Source organism: Echinococcus granulosus (genome assembly GCF_000524195.1).
Source record: "Echinococcus granulosus chromosome Unknown EG_S00239, whole genome shotgun sequence".
In the NCBI taxonomy this organism is placed as follows: domain Eukaryota; kingdom Metazoa; phylum Platyhelminthes; class Cestoda; order Cyclophyllidea; family Taeniidae; genus Echinococcus; species Echinococcus granulosus.
The window spans coordinates 1-17,132 of NW_020170619.1; the positions used below are offsets into that span (position 1 = coordinate 1).

General features: G+C 34.3%; 1 protein-coding gene across 1 annotated transcript in view; it reads left to right on the top strand. All coding sequences in view use genetic code 11, as the record gives it.

Moving 5' to 3' along the window:
• Positions 1 to 372: 372 nt before the first annotated feature.
• Positions 373 to 17,132, top strand: part of EGR_10597 (Receptor-type tyrosine-protein phosphatase delta) — a gene marked incomplete at both ends in the record, with an annotated part of 33,859 nt that continues 17,099 nt past the window's right edge. The window contains 5 exons of the mRNA XM_024499846.1: positions 373 to 400; positions 756 to 1,118; positions 8,087 to 8,395; positions 10,960 to 11,268; positions 16,001 to 16,062. Of these exons, the coding sequence (XP_024345738.1) occupies positions 373 to 400; positions 756 to 1,118; positions 8,087 to 8,395; positions 10,960 to 11,268; positions 16,001 to 16,062 (1,071 nt within the window). The remainder of the gene's footprint in view (positions 401 to 755; positions 1,119 to 8,086; positions 8,396 to 10,959; positions 11,269 to 16,000; positions 16,063 to 17,132) is intronic.

The following is a 17,132-nucleotide window of genomic DNA, read 5'->3' on the forward strand; positions in this document are numbered from 1 at the left end:
TTTGAGCTGTTTAAATTTGAGGACCGAAAACGCCACTTCTATGTGTTGCGATCACTGTGATCGCCAGATCCGAGTTAGTTTATGTCACTTTAGATATAGGAACAGACCCCAAATTGCTTGTAAAAAGATGAAAATTCTTTTCTTAAACCAGACTGCTTCATTTTAATAGTAATAAAATTGTTTCCTTCAATTTTTGCCGTTATTATTTTATGCGTATGTAAATGACACTCTCAGAAAAGCCCATTTCATATTCCATCTTTTTTATTATTAGTTTAAGTCGTTTCCATGAAGCGATTGAATGACCATAAAAATGAAAATTTATTTAGTAAAGTATGCCAAGAGCTTTTGATTGTCTTAGACAAAGGCTTTTCAATGAGGAGAAAATTTCAAAACCAGTTTCGTGCGACTTCAAGACTATTTATTGAGAAGCAATAAAATTACGAAAAGCAACTCTATCTTTAACGTTAAAATATGACCTTTTGTTAATTAGGGTGTAGTTGAAGGGAGAATGGTAATTTTATTCATTTAGGAATTTAAACATTGCGCATAGTAATGCGCAATTACAGAATATATTTTGGCTTCCAATTTCTTTCCTGACACCTTTATTTAGTTTGAAGAATATTCATTGAGGAGGGTTATTGTGATGTCGCACCAACTGTACTCGTCACATAATTTATAGGATAAAAGTAGTATTAAATGCATTCATTCAAGAAACAGAGAAAGGAGCCTGAACGAATAACATACTGCCCCTACAGATGTGCCACGCGCCCCAGCCGATCTTCAGTGTTTAGAGCGCGGTCCAACATATGCGAGTTTGCGCTGGTTTTCTAGCCGATCAGGTGACGGGACTCAGCCCGACTCCTCGCGTAGTCTTCACGTGCCCATCACTTCGTACACCCTTATCGTCACGGACCTTGACGCAGATAACAGACGTCAGGCAATGAAGCGCAAGTTGACAGACATCTCACCGTGGAAAGTTCAGCCTGATGGCTCGGTTCATCTTAAGGTCACTGATCTCAAACCAGACCATCGTTACACCGCAGAGGTCTATGCTCTGAGTACTAAATTCGGCATTTCAGATGCGAGCAACAAAATCACGTTCAAAACACTGGAAATGCGTAGGTTCTATTTAAAGATTACAAGCAGTGAAATTTTCATTTGTTGTTGGACTATTATTGGGCTTTTAAGTAGGTTTACAAGCAAACATCATGGTTTTCTGATTCGTCTAATTTATGCTTTACTTAATTTTTGCTTAAAATTAATGACAATTATTAAAGTGCCAGTACTTCTGACCAAATGCAGAATCAATCTGAAAAAAATTTAGCCTTTTATTGCAGGCCCTTACTTATTTCCATTTTAGTTGTTTTATGAAAAATTAGCTGATTTAGAAATTAGTAAAATGTTTTGTTTTGTGTTGATTTGAATAGAGGCTAAGTGATGCATAGCTGTTGCCATCTTCTAAGTTAGGAGCAAGTAAGTGATTGTGATTCCAATCCTTTATTGGATGCTAAAAAATGCCTAACCTCTACTTATAAATCACTGAAAGGGCCATTGTAATCATGGCTTAATAATTAAGTAAGGGTATTAAAATTTAGCACCAAGTGGACCTCCCTTATCCATATACGCAACCGCAACATCTTCTGATTCCATCAGTATCAGCTGGAAACCGCCTGCCGAAGCAAATGGGAAACTCCTTGTATGGATTTTTTATTATAACCTTTAAATCTTTAAATGTTAATAAAGCATTATTTAGGAATGCAGGCTAGAATAAAGTTAAATCCCCTAATCTATCAACCTACCAACTGGTTTAAAATATTAGTTAGGAAAATATTAAAGTCTCGTTTTTCGGGTTCTTTTAATGCTTTGCTATATCGCCTTTAATCCAAATAATAATAGGAATGAATCAAGTGCAAAATCCCCATATAAATATTTCTTATTTATAACCTCTCAATTTTAATTAGTTAAAAATGGATAAATGGCAAACATTACAAGCGTATTTATTGTTAGATAGGGTTTTTTGACTAATTTTAACAATAGGTTTTTTAGAGCCCTGAAGTTAAGAACACATTAACTGATATACTTAGTAGCTACTTATTAAGGATAGCATTGATTATAAAATACATTAACAGTTTTATTCTTGATTCTGCGTTAATAGTGACCTTAATCTCCCTTCTCGAGTTTTGTCAGAATAATTTATTCATTAACTCCGTATTATTGACGTGGGCTGATTTGCCCCTGGACAGAAGATGTTTTCCTGCATTGCATATTGCCTTTTTTCTGGCATTTCGATACAAAGGATTCAAGGCAAAATTTATGGCAAGAGTATATAGCAATCGTTTACATAGATTAATATCCTTGCTTCATTCAACAGGTAACAATGTGAGATTGTTGTTTTTATATGAGCAGAACTCAGTTGACAACAATCACTGAAAAATACAGATAAGGGGCAATATAGCACATCCTTTGCTGTAGTTACTGGTAGCTGAAAAACTAGCTTTTGAAAACCTCTTGGGACATATACTTAGCTTAATTACCATTATTTAGACATAATCGCACTTTATACGAAGAGTACAGAACGGGCTTTCTGCAGTACAGACAAAAATATTGGAGCACACGGCTGTGGACAGTGACTGATAAAATCAAGTGTGCATGACGCATATCCAGATTTTATGAGTGGAACTAGATACAATCTAGGTTTGTGATGTATGACAGGCGTTCTGAATAACAGAAAGGTGACGGCTGCAATTTCACTGAATAAAAGCCATTTATTACGCTGCTTGAATTTATAGCAGATAAAAATAGTGTCAGTTAATTTGTATTGCGCGAGTGCCCTGTATTAAAATGCAAAAAAACTGTGTTACTTACGTACTAACAATTTCTAAACTCGCTGAAAAACTGGATGTTTATCTTAAAAATACTGCCTTTTTTCTTAGAATTTTGGGAAAGAATTTTGTTTCGCATGCGCAAGTAAAAGAAGTAACTATATCAATCGAAATCAAGTTAATCAACTACAAAAACTTCTGCTCAGACGAAACTGGTGGTTGTGTTTGACACTCTACTCATGAAAAAAAGCCAACTTGGAATATAGCACGTAATAAAGGGTGATTTTTGCAAGACTAACACTAGACAAAATGCATGTTTGGCAGTTTAAACTTCACTTATTTGGCTTGCCTACATGCATGCAGTGTTATAAACAATAGAAATGGGCGTTCTCATGGCAATACTGTTTTCAGAATTTTCCAGCCTATATTTATGCGCATTGTAGGTGTATGAGCTGTAATTAAGGTAACATTTCTTACCTGTGGGCGTATTCAAACTAAAAAACAAAATTTTTCATATTTACCATCTCAACAATAAAAGTTACACTAAATAGTCATATGTTAAAAAATTATGTTGTCAAACAATTCCTCATTTTATCGGTTTAAAATGGGTATTTTGCGCCTAATTATGGGCGATTAGTCAAACTACATCGTTTCAAAGCAACAGCTTTTCATAAATTGAAGTTTTTTGACAATGCTAACACGCTAATCGACAGAAATATAAATAAAAGAAAAGCTTAGTTTAGAATAATTTTATTGCCCCTCTCATTCACACATTCTTGCTCAATTCGTTTAGGAATTTGGATAAAATTAAAAGTCATTATAAATAATGCCTTAAATATTACATTGGCAGATAGGGGGGTATCCTATGTAGATTCCACTTTATGACTCCAACACATTGGCAACGGGCTGTGTAACAATCTGCTTTACTGATGAGACACCACATCTAGTACACATTTATTTCAAGAATTTCTTTGAAGTATTGTGCGCGACAAGATAGTTTACACCTAGAGTTAAATATTTAATGCAGAGCCTTGGAAAACTTTACTGTATTAAAGGGAAATAAGATTGGACATACAACAGGATGCATAGGCTAAAATGCTATTAAATTATCTCCTGTCAGGGATATAGAGTGTACTATTCTACGCAACTTCGAAATAAATTGGATCAATGGCAGACGCTTCAGACAACCAAGCCTCATGCCGTTCTGCAAGGACTCGAAGAAAGGGCAACTTACTATCTCAAAGTGAATGCTTTCAATTCAGCTGGAGATGGTCCACTGAGCGAAGCCTTTCCAGTCATCGTTAACCCTGGAGGTGCGTATTATAATTTGGAAATGACATTACTAACTTACAAATCAGAGTTAAAATGGGACAAACCGATTATTCTGTGACATTTGGTGCAACTTTTGTCCTTTTATAGGGTATGTTGAGCTACCAGATGTGTAATTATTTTTGAGAAGTTTGACAACTCTTACCGAAACATTCGGAAAAAGCCATATTTGTTTTCCTTTATCTTTTGTTCTCTACACTTCACTTAAATTCAGTTGAGTACACAAATCGACATTGTTAAAAGTGAAAATTGTATAAGGAACTTTATTCCTCGAAGATCGCTTAAACTAAACTTTTAATTCACTAAAAAGGTTTGTGTTGCCAATAGGATGCTAAAGGAGTAAAAATGAGCAAACATGAAAAATACATAGTGACTATCAATTATGCACACAATAGCGATTTTGAAGTGCACTATTTCGGCCAAATACAAATTTTGCTTAAAATCGCAGCAAAGGATTGGTCATTTGCACCTATTGAAATTTGACATCACGTTAGTAGGCATCGCTGATATCACGTGCTAGCTATTCTAAACGTCAGTTTGCCTAATGATCTAAATATTATTTTCAAAGAAAAGCATTAAACAGTATATTGTAGCCGATATTTTGAAACTAGAGGCTAATATTTGCCTTAACCTTTCCAAAAAAATGCTATTTAAATGTAAAACTATCAGTGTTTGGCAGAGTCGTAGTATAGTAGTTAAAATATACCAAACGAAAAGCAGGAATACAACTAATCTATACCTCTGTCCTTTAAAAGATGTAAAATTGCCTCACACTAAAAGAGTAAATTACATTGCACAATAAATACAGAAAAATTGCCTATAAAGGTAGGTTTTAATAAATTGGAACCTCCTTTTTACACTTGAACTTAGGGGAAAATTCCTAGAATATTGGAAGACTTAAATATACAAATCTGTACATCACCAACGGAGCAATACAAGCTAATGAACATACCTGTTTTCTATATGTTGTGAACAAATAGATTCGCTGGTAGTAAACAATATTTTATTTAAGCTATTTGGCTCTCAAATAGCCAATGGTGTAATTAATTTTTAAGTGGAATACAACTGTCTAGGTGATTCGATAAAATACTGCATCCACCAATAACAGTCATATGCATCCCATATCTGCAGCCGACTTAAAAACACAGTTGTAGGCGGGAATTTCCTTTTTTTTCCTTTTTAAAGTGACTAATTTTACGAAAAAATGAATAGTGCCTATTCTCAGACAATAATTTCCACTTTCTTCAAAAGCCAGATTAAGATATCATTAAAAGGTACCTTATTATAATCTCTTGCTAGTGTTTACAAGTTGAGATGAGAACAAAGTTTAAATAAAGATAGCACTATCTTGTAGTAACTTTAACGCCTTTTAGTGCAAGCGATTTGAGAGAAAATCTAGTTACAAATGGAACGAAATTGAAAACAGTCCAGGTGTTTGCCTGAAGCAATTAATTTTATGAAGATTAAGTAGAATTTTAAAAACGCCCAAAATACGCTGTATTTGAACCTGACGTAGACTGAGATAAGTTGAAAAGTACATAAATTCCAATGTATGCTTATTTTTGCAGTAAGTTCCTATATAATTATTGGTACTTTTTTTAAATGACGCTTTGCTACGGCTAGAAAAATATATTACTAAAAGGTTAGTACTTCCCACAAGAACTTTATTTTACTTCAGTGTATTTAGAATTCACTCATTTTCTTGTAAATGGTACGGCTATGTAATAGCTGCCTTAGCTAGATCAAAAAAACATAAAGCGTTTGCAAAATTTCTCTGACTGGCAAGCGAAATATTCCTTTTACGGCGACTTTGACATTTTTTACCAAATGCTGAATATTGTAAATAATAGCAACTTTTGCAACCAGCTTCTTAGAAAAATTCATCAGTTGCTTAGTCTAATATAAGTTTAAAATGACAATCGCCTATTCGCTGGTTGATACTTTCCACCTGCATATCATTCTTTTGCAGCTTAGGTAATATTAACAGAATCGTTGTGTTAATAAATAAAGATTGAGAAAATTCTACCTCTCCTAAATGGCCTACATGCACTATTTGAGCGATTTAAAAAAACCGGTCGATTTTAAATATAGTTAAATAATTGGGGACATTAGTTCATTTAAGACAGTAAAGAGATTTACTTAAGGACGTAAAAATTAAACGTGACTAAACTTTGTCTACACCCCAACTGACCAAAACTTGCAATTCTGACTTGACCAATGAAGTATTTAGTGGTAAAACTTAGACCTCCATAGAAATAGCACTTTAAAACTACGTATTTTTGTTTTTAAGCTTTCCTATCTATTGTCTAAGGACTTTATAAAATTAATGGTGAGATAAAACTACTAAAACTACATTCCGTTACAGACACCTTATTTGCAAATCTTTAATCTTCTGCTTAAAAAAGCGGCTGTTTTTTTTAAAGTCGCTTGCATTCATTTTAAGTGTGTCTAAAGTGAAACCTTATCTCAATTGCTTAATTATAAACTAAGCATGAGTGGTGGTTTAGATCCCATAAATTGACATTATATTCAATTGAGTTAGTCATTGCTTGGGAGTTGCAGGCATTTGATGCAGATCTTCTAACAAGCTACGAATAATTTCCAAGTTGGGTCGTTAAAATAATGATATCTCGCCCCGCTTTTGAACAAAGGTTCAACGAAGGTGGATTTTGTCCGATGCTACGGTATTTGATGATAGCAGAGATTTCCTGATGGTACAGATAATGTGGTGTGCTTAAACGACTGCAGTAACAGGAGTGTTAAAAAGAGCTCGCGTTCTTGCCAATCGAGCTAGCGCACCTCGCCTGTTGATCATCAAATAATCACTGCAAAAATCTTCCCACGCCACCTAGGCAAGTAATCAAGGATTTTCAAAATCACTCTCTGTGCCATTATGCATAGACATACACCTTGAGTGCTATTTTACACGCAATTGTGAAGGCTTGAATAATATTATCACAAATAGTTGCGATTCTAGAAACATTTCACAACAACACGCTATTATATTAAGTCGAAACATAAATTGACAGAAAATGTGATTATCATAGCAGAAGTAAAAAAGATAAGGAAATTGAGCGTAAATCGCATGTTTCGGCGAACCGTATCAATGCATAGTTTATGCGACCTTCATTAGCATGCATATTTACCTGGAAAGTGAAACCGATTGTTTATATTGGAAATAAGTAATCTTTTATTCCTTCTAAGTGTGCTTAATTGTCCCAAAAACCCAATTTTTGGCCCTATATTCAGCTTTATGAAGCAAAAATATACCAGAAATACCTAATTAGGAGTGTTTTTTGAAAGAGATTCAAATAGATTAATTCACTGCCTTTTGTTAGAAGGCAGAAAAACACTTTGCTTATCAAAACGGCCGCAAAATACAGACGGATATTACAAAAAGGCTTTTTTTTTAAAAATCATTTGCTAGAAGATGAGGCTATCAATTTAACAAATTGACTTAATCAATGTCTTGATGAAAACTAACTGTTACCATTTAAAAATTAAACCTTGGATTTAAGCTAAATTTCTCCTGCACAATATTGGTGGTTTGTAGTAGAGTATGTTAATTAGGTGTAAGCAAACAAAACAAGATGCTAAGTGACAAATATTTACGCTTAAATCTTAGTAAATATTATTACAAAGTGGTTGGTGATAAATTCTTAACTTGATCAAACTTTGTACAATCATGTTGGTTGAATAACTAAATAAAATCAATTAAAAGCTTCCTTAAGAAAAGTCATTACTAAAAATTGTTACAAAATTAATTAATAACCAAGAATAAATTCTATTACCATGTAGAATGATAAAACACCATGCCGATCCTGTTCAGTACTCATCAATATAAAATATCTACGATGTCCTTTGTGCCAAAACTGGTAAAACTAATATCAGCGCAGGTTTTGCTAAAGCTTTCGTCCTACCTTGACTGCACAAAGTGCCTTCACAACCACTGAATTTCCGCGGGGTCAGTTCTACACCAACATCGATACAGCTGATTTGGTCGCCGCCAGAATCGCCGCATGGGATGACGATTCTGGACTACCAATTGCAGTGCCGGTCTGTTAGTGAGATAGGTGTGACAAATCTCCCTCAAACACCGCTTACTATCTCGATTTCGGCCAAGCAGACAGGCTGGACCATCAAGATGCTTCAACCAGATACACTGTACCAGGTCAGCCTCTCTGCTCGAACGCACCACGGCGTCGGTGTGCCTGCAAAATTGGAAATCCGTACACTCAGTAACTGTACGTTCAGAAGTAATTTAAAGGGACTACTCTTGAGGAAGATGCAAAGCACATAACATTGAACATAATGTTATTGATAGAGTTGAGAAAGCATGAGTCCATAAGCACACATTTACGCAACAACAATGGCGTCCAGGTAAAGCAAGTATTATGTTGTTACATTAAGATGATGACAATTGAAAATTGAAGTGGATTTGGGATTTGGTCTAGACTGCTTCTAAAAATTAATTAAAATATTGAGATGCTGAGGAAAATATATTTACTATAAAAATTGCTATTCAGAATAAAGTATGCAATACTATAAACAGGTTTCTTTCAAATATATTCGAGTGCTTTGCCAACTATTTATTCACGTTGTTCGTAAAGACCGAATATTAGGGAAAATGAAAAAATATACATCGCCTATAGTTATTTTTTTATTCTTTCCAAATTTTAATTCGGTACAGGATATTTTTAATGATGTGAGCAAATTTCGAAGAATTTTAGTAAATGCTCACGCGCTGTGCGCTAATTTCCAACCCATTAACATATCGAACACTATACAATGGTTTTTTGACCAAGTGCCTGTACCATTTAATAGGGTAATTCTTAAATATATCTTCAAAACAATGAAGTGACTAATCTTACACTTCAACAGTATTTTAGGATAAAAGCAGAAGAAAATAGGTTCCACTCATAGTCATCCTTTTTTATTATCTCTCAACAATTGTCATAAACGTAGTCCATCAATAAAAATTTCAATCAAATTCATTAATATTACATTTTATGATTGTGTAGACATTACCGCAAACCTACGCTACATTTATTTTCCCCCTCAGACTATAAACGTCAAGGCCTATGCAGTTTAAGATTGAGGCCTTTAATTCAACATCCACGTTAGAATAAATTTCTTTAGAGCAGATGAAAAATGGCGGAATGTTGCCACTAAAATATGCGTGCACATATATACACATCCAAGGGCTTTTTTGTCCTACGTCGTGAAGAAAAGCATGGAAGGAACGGTCGTCTGACTAATATTTCATCGTCTACACATCACGAGGCGGTATGGCGTTTTTAAGCTGCGCAACATGTTTTACTTGGTAATCCAAAGACATTTAAATAAAATGCACCAAAAAAATAGGGGGGTTCTTTACTTTTTTTGAGAAGACCTGCTAAATTATTCTATCATTTTACTAACTAGCCGTTGTTAAAACTTTCGCACTGGTTAACTGCGGAATGGCTCCCTTCCATTTGAAACAAAATAAAGCTTAAAAGTAAGTACCGACAGTAATGAAAACCCTAGACCATGTTTATCTCTACCTGAACTGTGCTGAATTTAGTAGCTCGTTGTCATTATTGTTCGAATCTTCTCAGTGGGTTCCTACGGCTAAATGTTTAATGCTTTATTTACCTATTTTTGTGCATTTTGAAATGCTGTTTTATAGTTCCCAGGGTCTTGTTTATCAAACAACAGAATTTATGGTAAATCCAAGCTTTGTTGCCCAATTTCAAAGGCTGCCTACACAAAGAAGTATCACAACTATTTACCAAATGGAACACACTTCATACCTACTTATATGAATGGTAGTAGAATAATCTTGTAGTAGTTCAATAATTAGCTGCTTAAAAATTGTTTAATAGTTAGGAGCCAATTAAGCAACCTTGACAAAGATGAAGTTTAGAGCATTCTAGAAAGTAAACTTCTCTGTTAAACTCCTTTTGTAAACTTTAGGTTACTTCCAACTTGGATGCACTGATTCAGTTTAATCTTTCTTTTATGCAAAATTCCTCAAGAGAATTTCAGTCACAATTAATTAAGTGATATCTTGTTGTTTTTTGTCTTAGGATTGCATAAAATCGTTTAGCACTGCTTGCGCAACATAAGCCTACTGATAAGGTAATGATTTTGCATTTTCAGTTCTATATCCTCTTTCAATAAGCCCGAATGCATACTAGTAGTGGTAAAAAGAATTAGAGCTTTTAACACAGATTCACTTATCCCACTAAGCAATAAGCTTGAATTTTACAGTGAATTTGCTAATTTATTGTGCTTTAAAGCAAAATGGATGCATAACTAGTCCTATCGCCTAATTTTCTACGATTTACACAGTTATATTATCTAGAGTACATGAACAACATCTAACATATTATCATTTATAAACATTTTAAAAGTCACCATCAGAACTGTGCAATTGCCTTTTAAATATCGTACTAGTGCTCAATAAGCTGTAATCTTTGGATTTTGGGAATTGTGTGCCTACGTGAGTAAGCCCCTATATTCTTACAAGTGTTTAGCGTAGGACACATGCGCGCTGACAAAACCGTGTTTCGCAAATTTGACTGGTCCGTTCCTCTGGTTGGTCATTTAGCTCTCCCGACAACAAGTCGTACTTTTAAAATAGACGCTTCAACCTGCTTCCTACTTCTTATGCTACTCCAAACAGCCCATATGCCCTGCATTATCTACATTCTCACAGTTGCACTGCTCGGAGCGGCTGGACCGATTAATACTGATGTCCAAAACCATCCCTACTTTAAGCTTAGCACCAACCCCTGTCAGAAGGACCCTGGATTTTGTTTTTTAGTGCCTTCACCACCCCAAGATTTAACACTGGATAACTTTCAGAAGGAGACAGCCTTGACTGGTGGCGGGTTTTCCAGGGATTATATTGTATTAAAGTTAAGATGGAAGCCTCCAGCTGAGACCCATGGCGAACTTAAGGGTTACCAGGTGTCATTTCGCCTAGTTGGGCCCCCGGAATTGCTAATGATGACAAAGCCAGCAGAAGGAAAAGCTGGAAAATTAAGCGATGGTGCACAGATTACTCCAACTCATGCTGTCAGACGGAATGTCACTGGAACCTCATACACATCTACGCAGATTGATAACATTCGTGAGTTAAAAATACAATTATCCTGGTTATAAAAACAACTTACACCCTTGTATATATGTTATTAATTTTCATGATCCCAATAAAACGTAGTTTTTTGTTGCAAAGGTAATATTTCTGGTTAGGAATTTTGGACTAAACTCTCAGAATTATATAAGCTTTTGGTTGTTTTCAATATGCTTTATTTTTTGATCAATTAATTGGTAACTAGAGATCGGCAGAGGTTGTTTTATTTTATCTCATAAATTATAAATTACACTTTTTGGGGCTACATAATTGAAGTTTCGTCATAATTTAGTCTTATTATGAAAACGATATCCTTCGTTCTTATTGCACCATCTTTACTCAGACGTGGAAAATTGCCCCCTTATCTGGTAAACGTCAGTAAGATGAAATGTGTATCAAGTGCTGATCTACAACGCCACATCTTCTAATAAGGCTCTTACTGTAGTTACTTCTATCCTTAAATTTTATGGAAGTTAAGAAGTCAAAATGCTCAGATCTGCTATATCTTCTACAAATCAAGAAGCTTATTGGAAAATAGATATAATTGTCATCCACCTTTGAGTAGATCACAGGGATGTTAATGCAAGTGTGTCTCCGATAGTTGTGTAAATTTGTTATAAGCTCACAGTAATAGATTAGCGTTATCTCAGCTGAACGAGTTCATTCTAATGACAATAGATTCACATGCAACTTTGGCACTCTTCGGAACGTTAGCTTTAGTTTGAAAGCGCTACGTCTGTTTTTATATTTATTACGTAATAGGTTTTGTCTGCACATGGTTATAAATCAAAAATAGAAGTAAACGAATTGATAGCAAATAAAATCGAAAAACTGAAGGTGTTGCTCAAAACATGTAAGGGGTTTGTTTCTCAAGTGGATTTATTAAATTATACGTTTTAGTTTGAGAATCAGTATTAAAAAAAACAGTTTATGTTCTTACCATACATTACGAAATCAACACTTTTTCACAAATCATTAAAATGATAGACCAAGAACTTTTACCGGGTGAGGAATATATACGCTGCCACATATTCAACCTTTAACTGTTTAAGTAAATAGTGATAATCTCATTTGTTTGATCTGAACCCCTTGAATTTAATTTATTAATATGCCTGCACTTACATTTTAGTGTAATAATCAAATATATGACACCATTTTCGAGTTACGCGACTCCAGTTTACTCAAAAAACTAGAGCTACATATTAACCGCACTCCCATAATGCTCTTATGGTAGAGTTATATTCAATTTTGATAAAGTAGCAATCTATTAAGCAAAATGCTCTTTAGCATTGAACATCAATAAGGATAGCAGATTTCGTTTTATTAAGTTATTCCTAGAAAATTTGTATTACTAACTTACTGGTAATAAAGTACTCAGGCAATAATAACATCTAACAATGAACGGTATTGAATTAACAGGACTATATATGTTCGTAAGGAATAGATGAAACCTGCCTTAAATCAAAATATCCACTTGTGGTTGGTTTTAGGAATGGCAGCAAACGTAAAATGCACATTACCGTTTCTAAATTTGCAACTACAAAGTAGTTTCAGAGCCTGGATGAGTTTCCCATTTTACTTAAATAAAAACTGGTTTACGATGAAAAGGTTACAAGATAAAACGTGATCTTTATAGCCGAGATTAAAACGGTCTTGACACTATCAGTGACTAAAGCTAATTGCTTTTAATGAAATTCGTGCCTTTAAGACTTTACTAACTAAAATATTGTTAAATATAACTTTAGGTTTTTTCTGGATGCCCAAGTGTTTTACATTTGTTCCTGTACGCATGATTTTTGGCACATGTGCATAAGTTGATGGAAATTAATTAGTCTTGACAGAACAAAATTAAGAAAAATTGTTGAAAATGCATTAATATGGGTACATTTTGCTCCGGTTCTCTTAAAATCTATTTTAAGATAACGGTTTTGGCTTTAACCTACAAAATTTACCCCAACTTTGTTTTATCAATTACACTTTAAATCACATACTAATATTTAAGATAACTGAAATTGACAATACGTTAAATTTTATCCAAATGGTATTTTGAATAACAGCAAATGCTTGCTCTGCACTACTTTTATAGTTTAATCGTATTTTAAGAATTTCGTCAAATTTCCACGAATATTTTTAATAAATAAATGGCCTTAGTTCTTGAAGCCAAATAATTCAACAATCATCCATTTTTATCTAACGACGGATTTTGATGAAGTGTAAATATGCTAGATCCGTTTAAACAACACTTCAGCAGATGCAGGCAAACTTTTTCCCAAACCTAATTCATATGTTTGTCCTTTAATCTATTTTTCAAAGAGACGTAAAGGGTGGGTGAGCATACAAAAGGCAAAAAATCATAAGCTAGCAACCAACAGCTGACTGGTAAATACACTATCGGATCACCGTGCAAGTTAGCACTGCCCATTCCATAGAAAGCTATATAAACCCTATTAGTCGCTGTTATCATCCTGTCGATAGGTAAGGCTAGTGTGTAACTACGGCTGCAACAGTTGCCATTCTACCTTAGACTAATTGCTTTGTGTTATTTCGCGTGGTGACTCAACCCAAACTTTTCTTCCTTAAGCACCATAACGCCGTGCTTAGCCCTTATTGATAGAAGGGCATCGAAAGACGCATTGCATATTTGCAATAATTATTCATTTTCAGAGTAGAAATTGAAAGCTCCTCTTTGTCTAATGCAGTCTTAAGAAAGGCTGCCATTCTTTAAATTTCGTAAATATTCTTTTTTTAAACACTTGGTTGTAGTATCTATAGTTGAAAATATGTGTCGTTAGGTTTAGGCACTTTTAGGAGTTGAAATGAAGTTTTAATGCTCAAGTGAATAAATGGTGATCTTTTCTTTGATTTCAGTATGAGGAGAGGCTTTGCTAATGTGCATTTTTTAAATTATTATAAGCAATGTAGGAATTAATTTAGGAGGAACAAGATTATGCAGAAGTAATGTTCCCTGGTAATTTGATTCAATATTTTTCTTTTCATTTTATAATCAGTAAAACATTTCCCCAAAATGTTGGTCATAAAATAAAAGACGTCCAGTTATAGTGCGTGGAAATTTAAGTAAAAACAGCAAAAAATAAACAATTGTTCATGTAAAACATTAATAATCTCATACAATATAATGTGCAGGAATTCATTTTTGAAAACTCATTTGATTTAATTACTGGGACTCCATGAAGGCCCGCAGTTGATGAGTATTGTTACAACAATAAACCTTCTGAGATATTAAGTCACAATTGTAACCCTAATTTCGCCCCAAAAATTGCAAATTATGCGTTTCTCCGCACGACAATCACCGTTCAAAGAAAGTAGAAGAAGTCCAATTAGTTGTCCAAATTGCACCTCTTCTATTTTAAACCAATTGTATTTTTTAAATGTTGTTCTTACATAGTAAGCAAAGTAATGAATGCTCTGGGATATGTGCAATCCATTTTAAGCAATACTAAAATAAAGCCTAATTTTAGAGTTCGGAAGGATTTATCAATTCGAAGTTGCCGCTTACAATAACATCGACATCGGTGTTCCAGCACATTTAAATATAACGACGCCAGAAAATGGTGAGTTTTTATACCTTAAATAAATTAACTTGTATTACTGTTGGCAGGCATTTGCTGACTCTATGCTGATTTTGAAATCGCGGATAATTATGGGTTAGCAGAAAGATCTTGGTAATCACTGAAAACTATAGAAGGGATTACTTTAAGAGATGCTTTATTTCTGACACCATAACATAAACGACTAAATAGGGAGCAAAGAAGTTTAGTTGCTGCCAGAATTTTGCCGTGAAATTGGCGTATTACGTTGTTAAAAAGGCGAAAATGTTGGCTTATATCCAAGTACCTTTAGTAAGAGGTAGTGGAGACCCAGGTAATTTCCACAATTTCATCATAGTTGTGATAATTATTTTTGTTGTAAAAATAGTTCTATTTTGTCAATATTTTAAATGAATCAGCATAAAATGAGTGCTAAATGCCATTAAAGTTAGTATTTAAATACTCAAAAGGTAAGCTTATCTAGTTATGCTTGTGACTTATCCCATTTTTCACTTAATTGACACGCTTCACCATTCATTACGAGAAGCGCAGTAAATCGACAGCGTTGTAGTTCTAAAAAAATTAAAGGCTTTTATCATGACCAGGTAAATCAATTGGGGAGAAATGAATTTTAAATTTTTGTTGGTTTTCTGCAGCACGTCCACGACCCTTTATTTGGTAGTCAAATTACATAAAAAAATTGGTGACATGCAGTACACTTAAAAATAAACGTATCCATATCGGGGGTATGAATTCGGTTCCAACCCTACGAATCAAGAAATGTAGGTCTGCGATAAGCTTATGATAATATTTAGTCAAATGATCAACAGATTCCGGATGATTAATTCTGGGCACTTTATTCAAATGGGACTGTATTTCTGATTTGTACAATCATCTTACTAAAATGGATTAAGCATGCGCCTGGAAATTCTGCCATCGCATATACTACTAAACAAGGAATTTTGATTAATGCTGTACGATTGTTGTAAATACTTTCATTCATGCAATTTTCACCGATGTGATGCATTTTTCTGATTACTAGAATTACAACGAGGCCAGTTTTGTGTAGATTCACGCTCATTTCTAATTTTTATTTCTTATGCCTTCTCGGTTCAAACGTAAAACAGCTCCAGGCAGTTTTCCCCAGCATTTACGCGTAAGGGGTCTTTCTACAAATTCAGTTGAGATCTCGTGGTCTCCCCCACCAAAGGAATCAAGAAATGGAATCATAATTGGCTACCAGGTAAGCCCTCAACAATACGAAATGATTTCCCGGTAACTTATGTTACTATAGTATTAGTGCGCAAAAAAAATGCTTATTTAGGGTTGACCATTGGTTTGGATGGAATGTGCAGTATTTGAAGAATGAGGACTAAGCACCACTAATCTTGTATTAAAGTATACACTTCAGCATTCTATTTCATTTAGGATAGAGTGCATGAAATATCAAAGAAGGCATCTAGTTTTCCCCTTTTTAAAGCAGTTTAATAAAGTATGTTAAAAAAGTGATGTTTCGCTATATCACTTTTAGCAATTCACTTAAACAAGATTGTGATGTTCAACGCGAGAAATTATTAAAGTATGCCAATACATGGAAATGAATTAAGATAATGTAAGAATTAAAAGCAAGATTAGTGGATTATAATTGGACAGATATTATGCCAGAATGACTAATTAAAACCAGCACTTTCAAATACATATGTCATTTTTTCCAATTTTCGTTATGGTGTGCAAATTTATTCCAAGCCGTACATTTTAGCATCTTATTTGTACAGTTATGCATTGCTACATATCGCTAAAATTATGTCAGAATATTTAAACACTGAGGTATAGACGTTGAAAAAGGGTACTCAAGCATAAGGGAAAGCAAATAGGTGCGGCCTAAGTGTTTTGGATGAGGCGCTTTAAACAGTTGATGAAACTTTGTAATTCCAAATAAGTGTATGATTTTGGGGCTGCAGTCAGTAAAAATAAACTCCTGCACCATTACTTGCCATTGTGAAGACCCGTTGATATCGTTGGTATTTTGTAAATCTATAGAAGCGAAATAACAGGCGTGCTCATTTTGGTTAAGCAAAATTGCCGTTTTTTAATGATATGCATTTGAGTGGTAGGAAACGTGACTTAGATTCGGGCTCTTCAATGAGATAGTACGGAAGTTATGCTTTTTCCCCAAAGACGCTATTGGAATTTGATTTGTGAAGCCATAGTCGTGTTAAACAACGCTCGAGTCTTCAAAATACGGTCGCTACGGTAACAGCAGCAATCCTAAAAACTGGGCGCTGTTTATGCATCTTAGTGAGAATTTTTTTA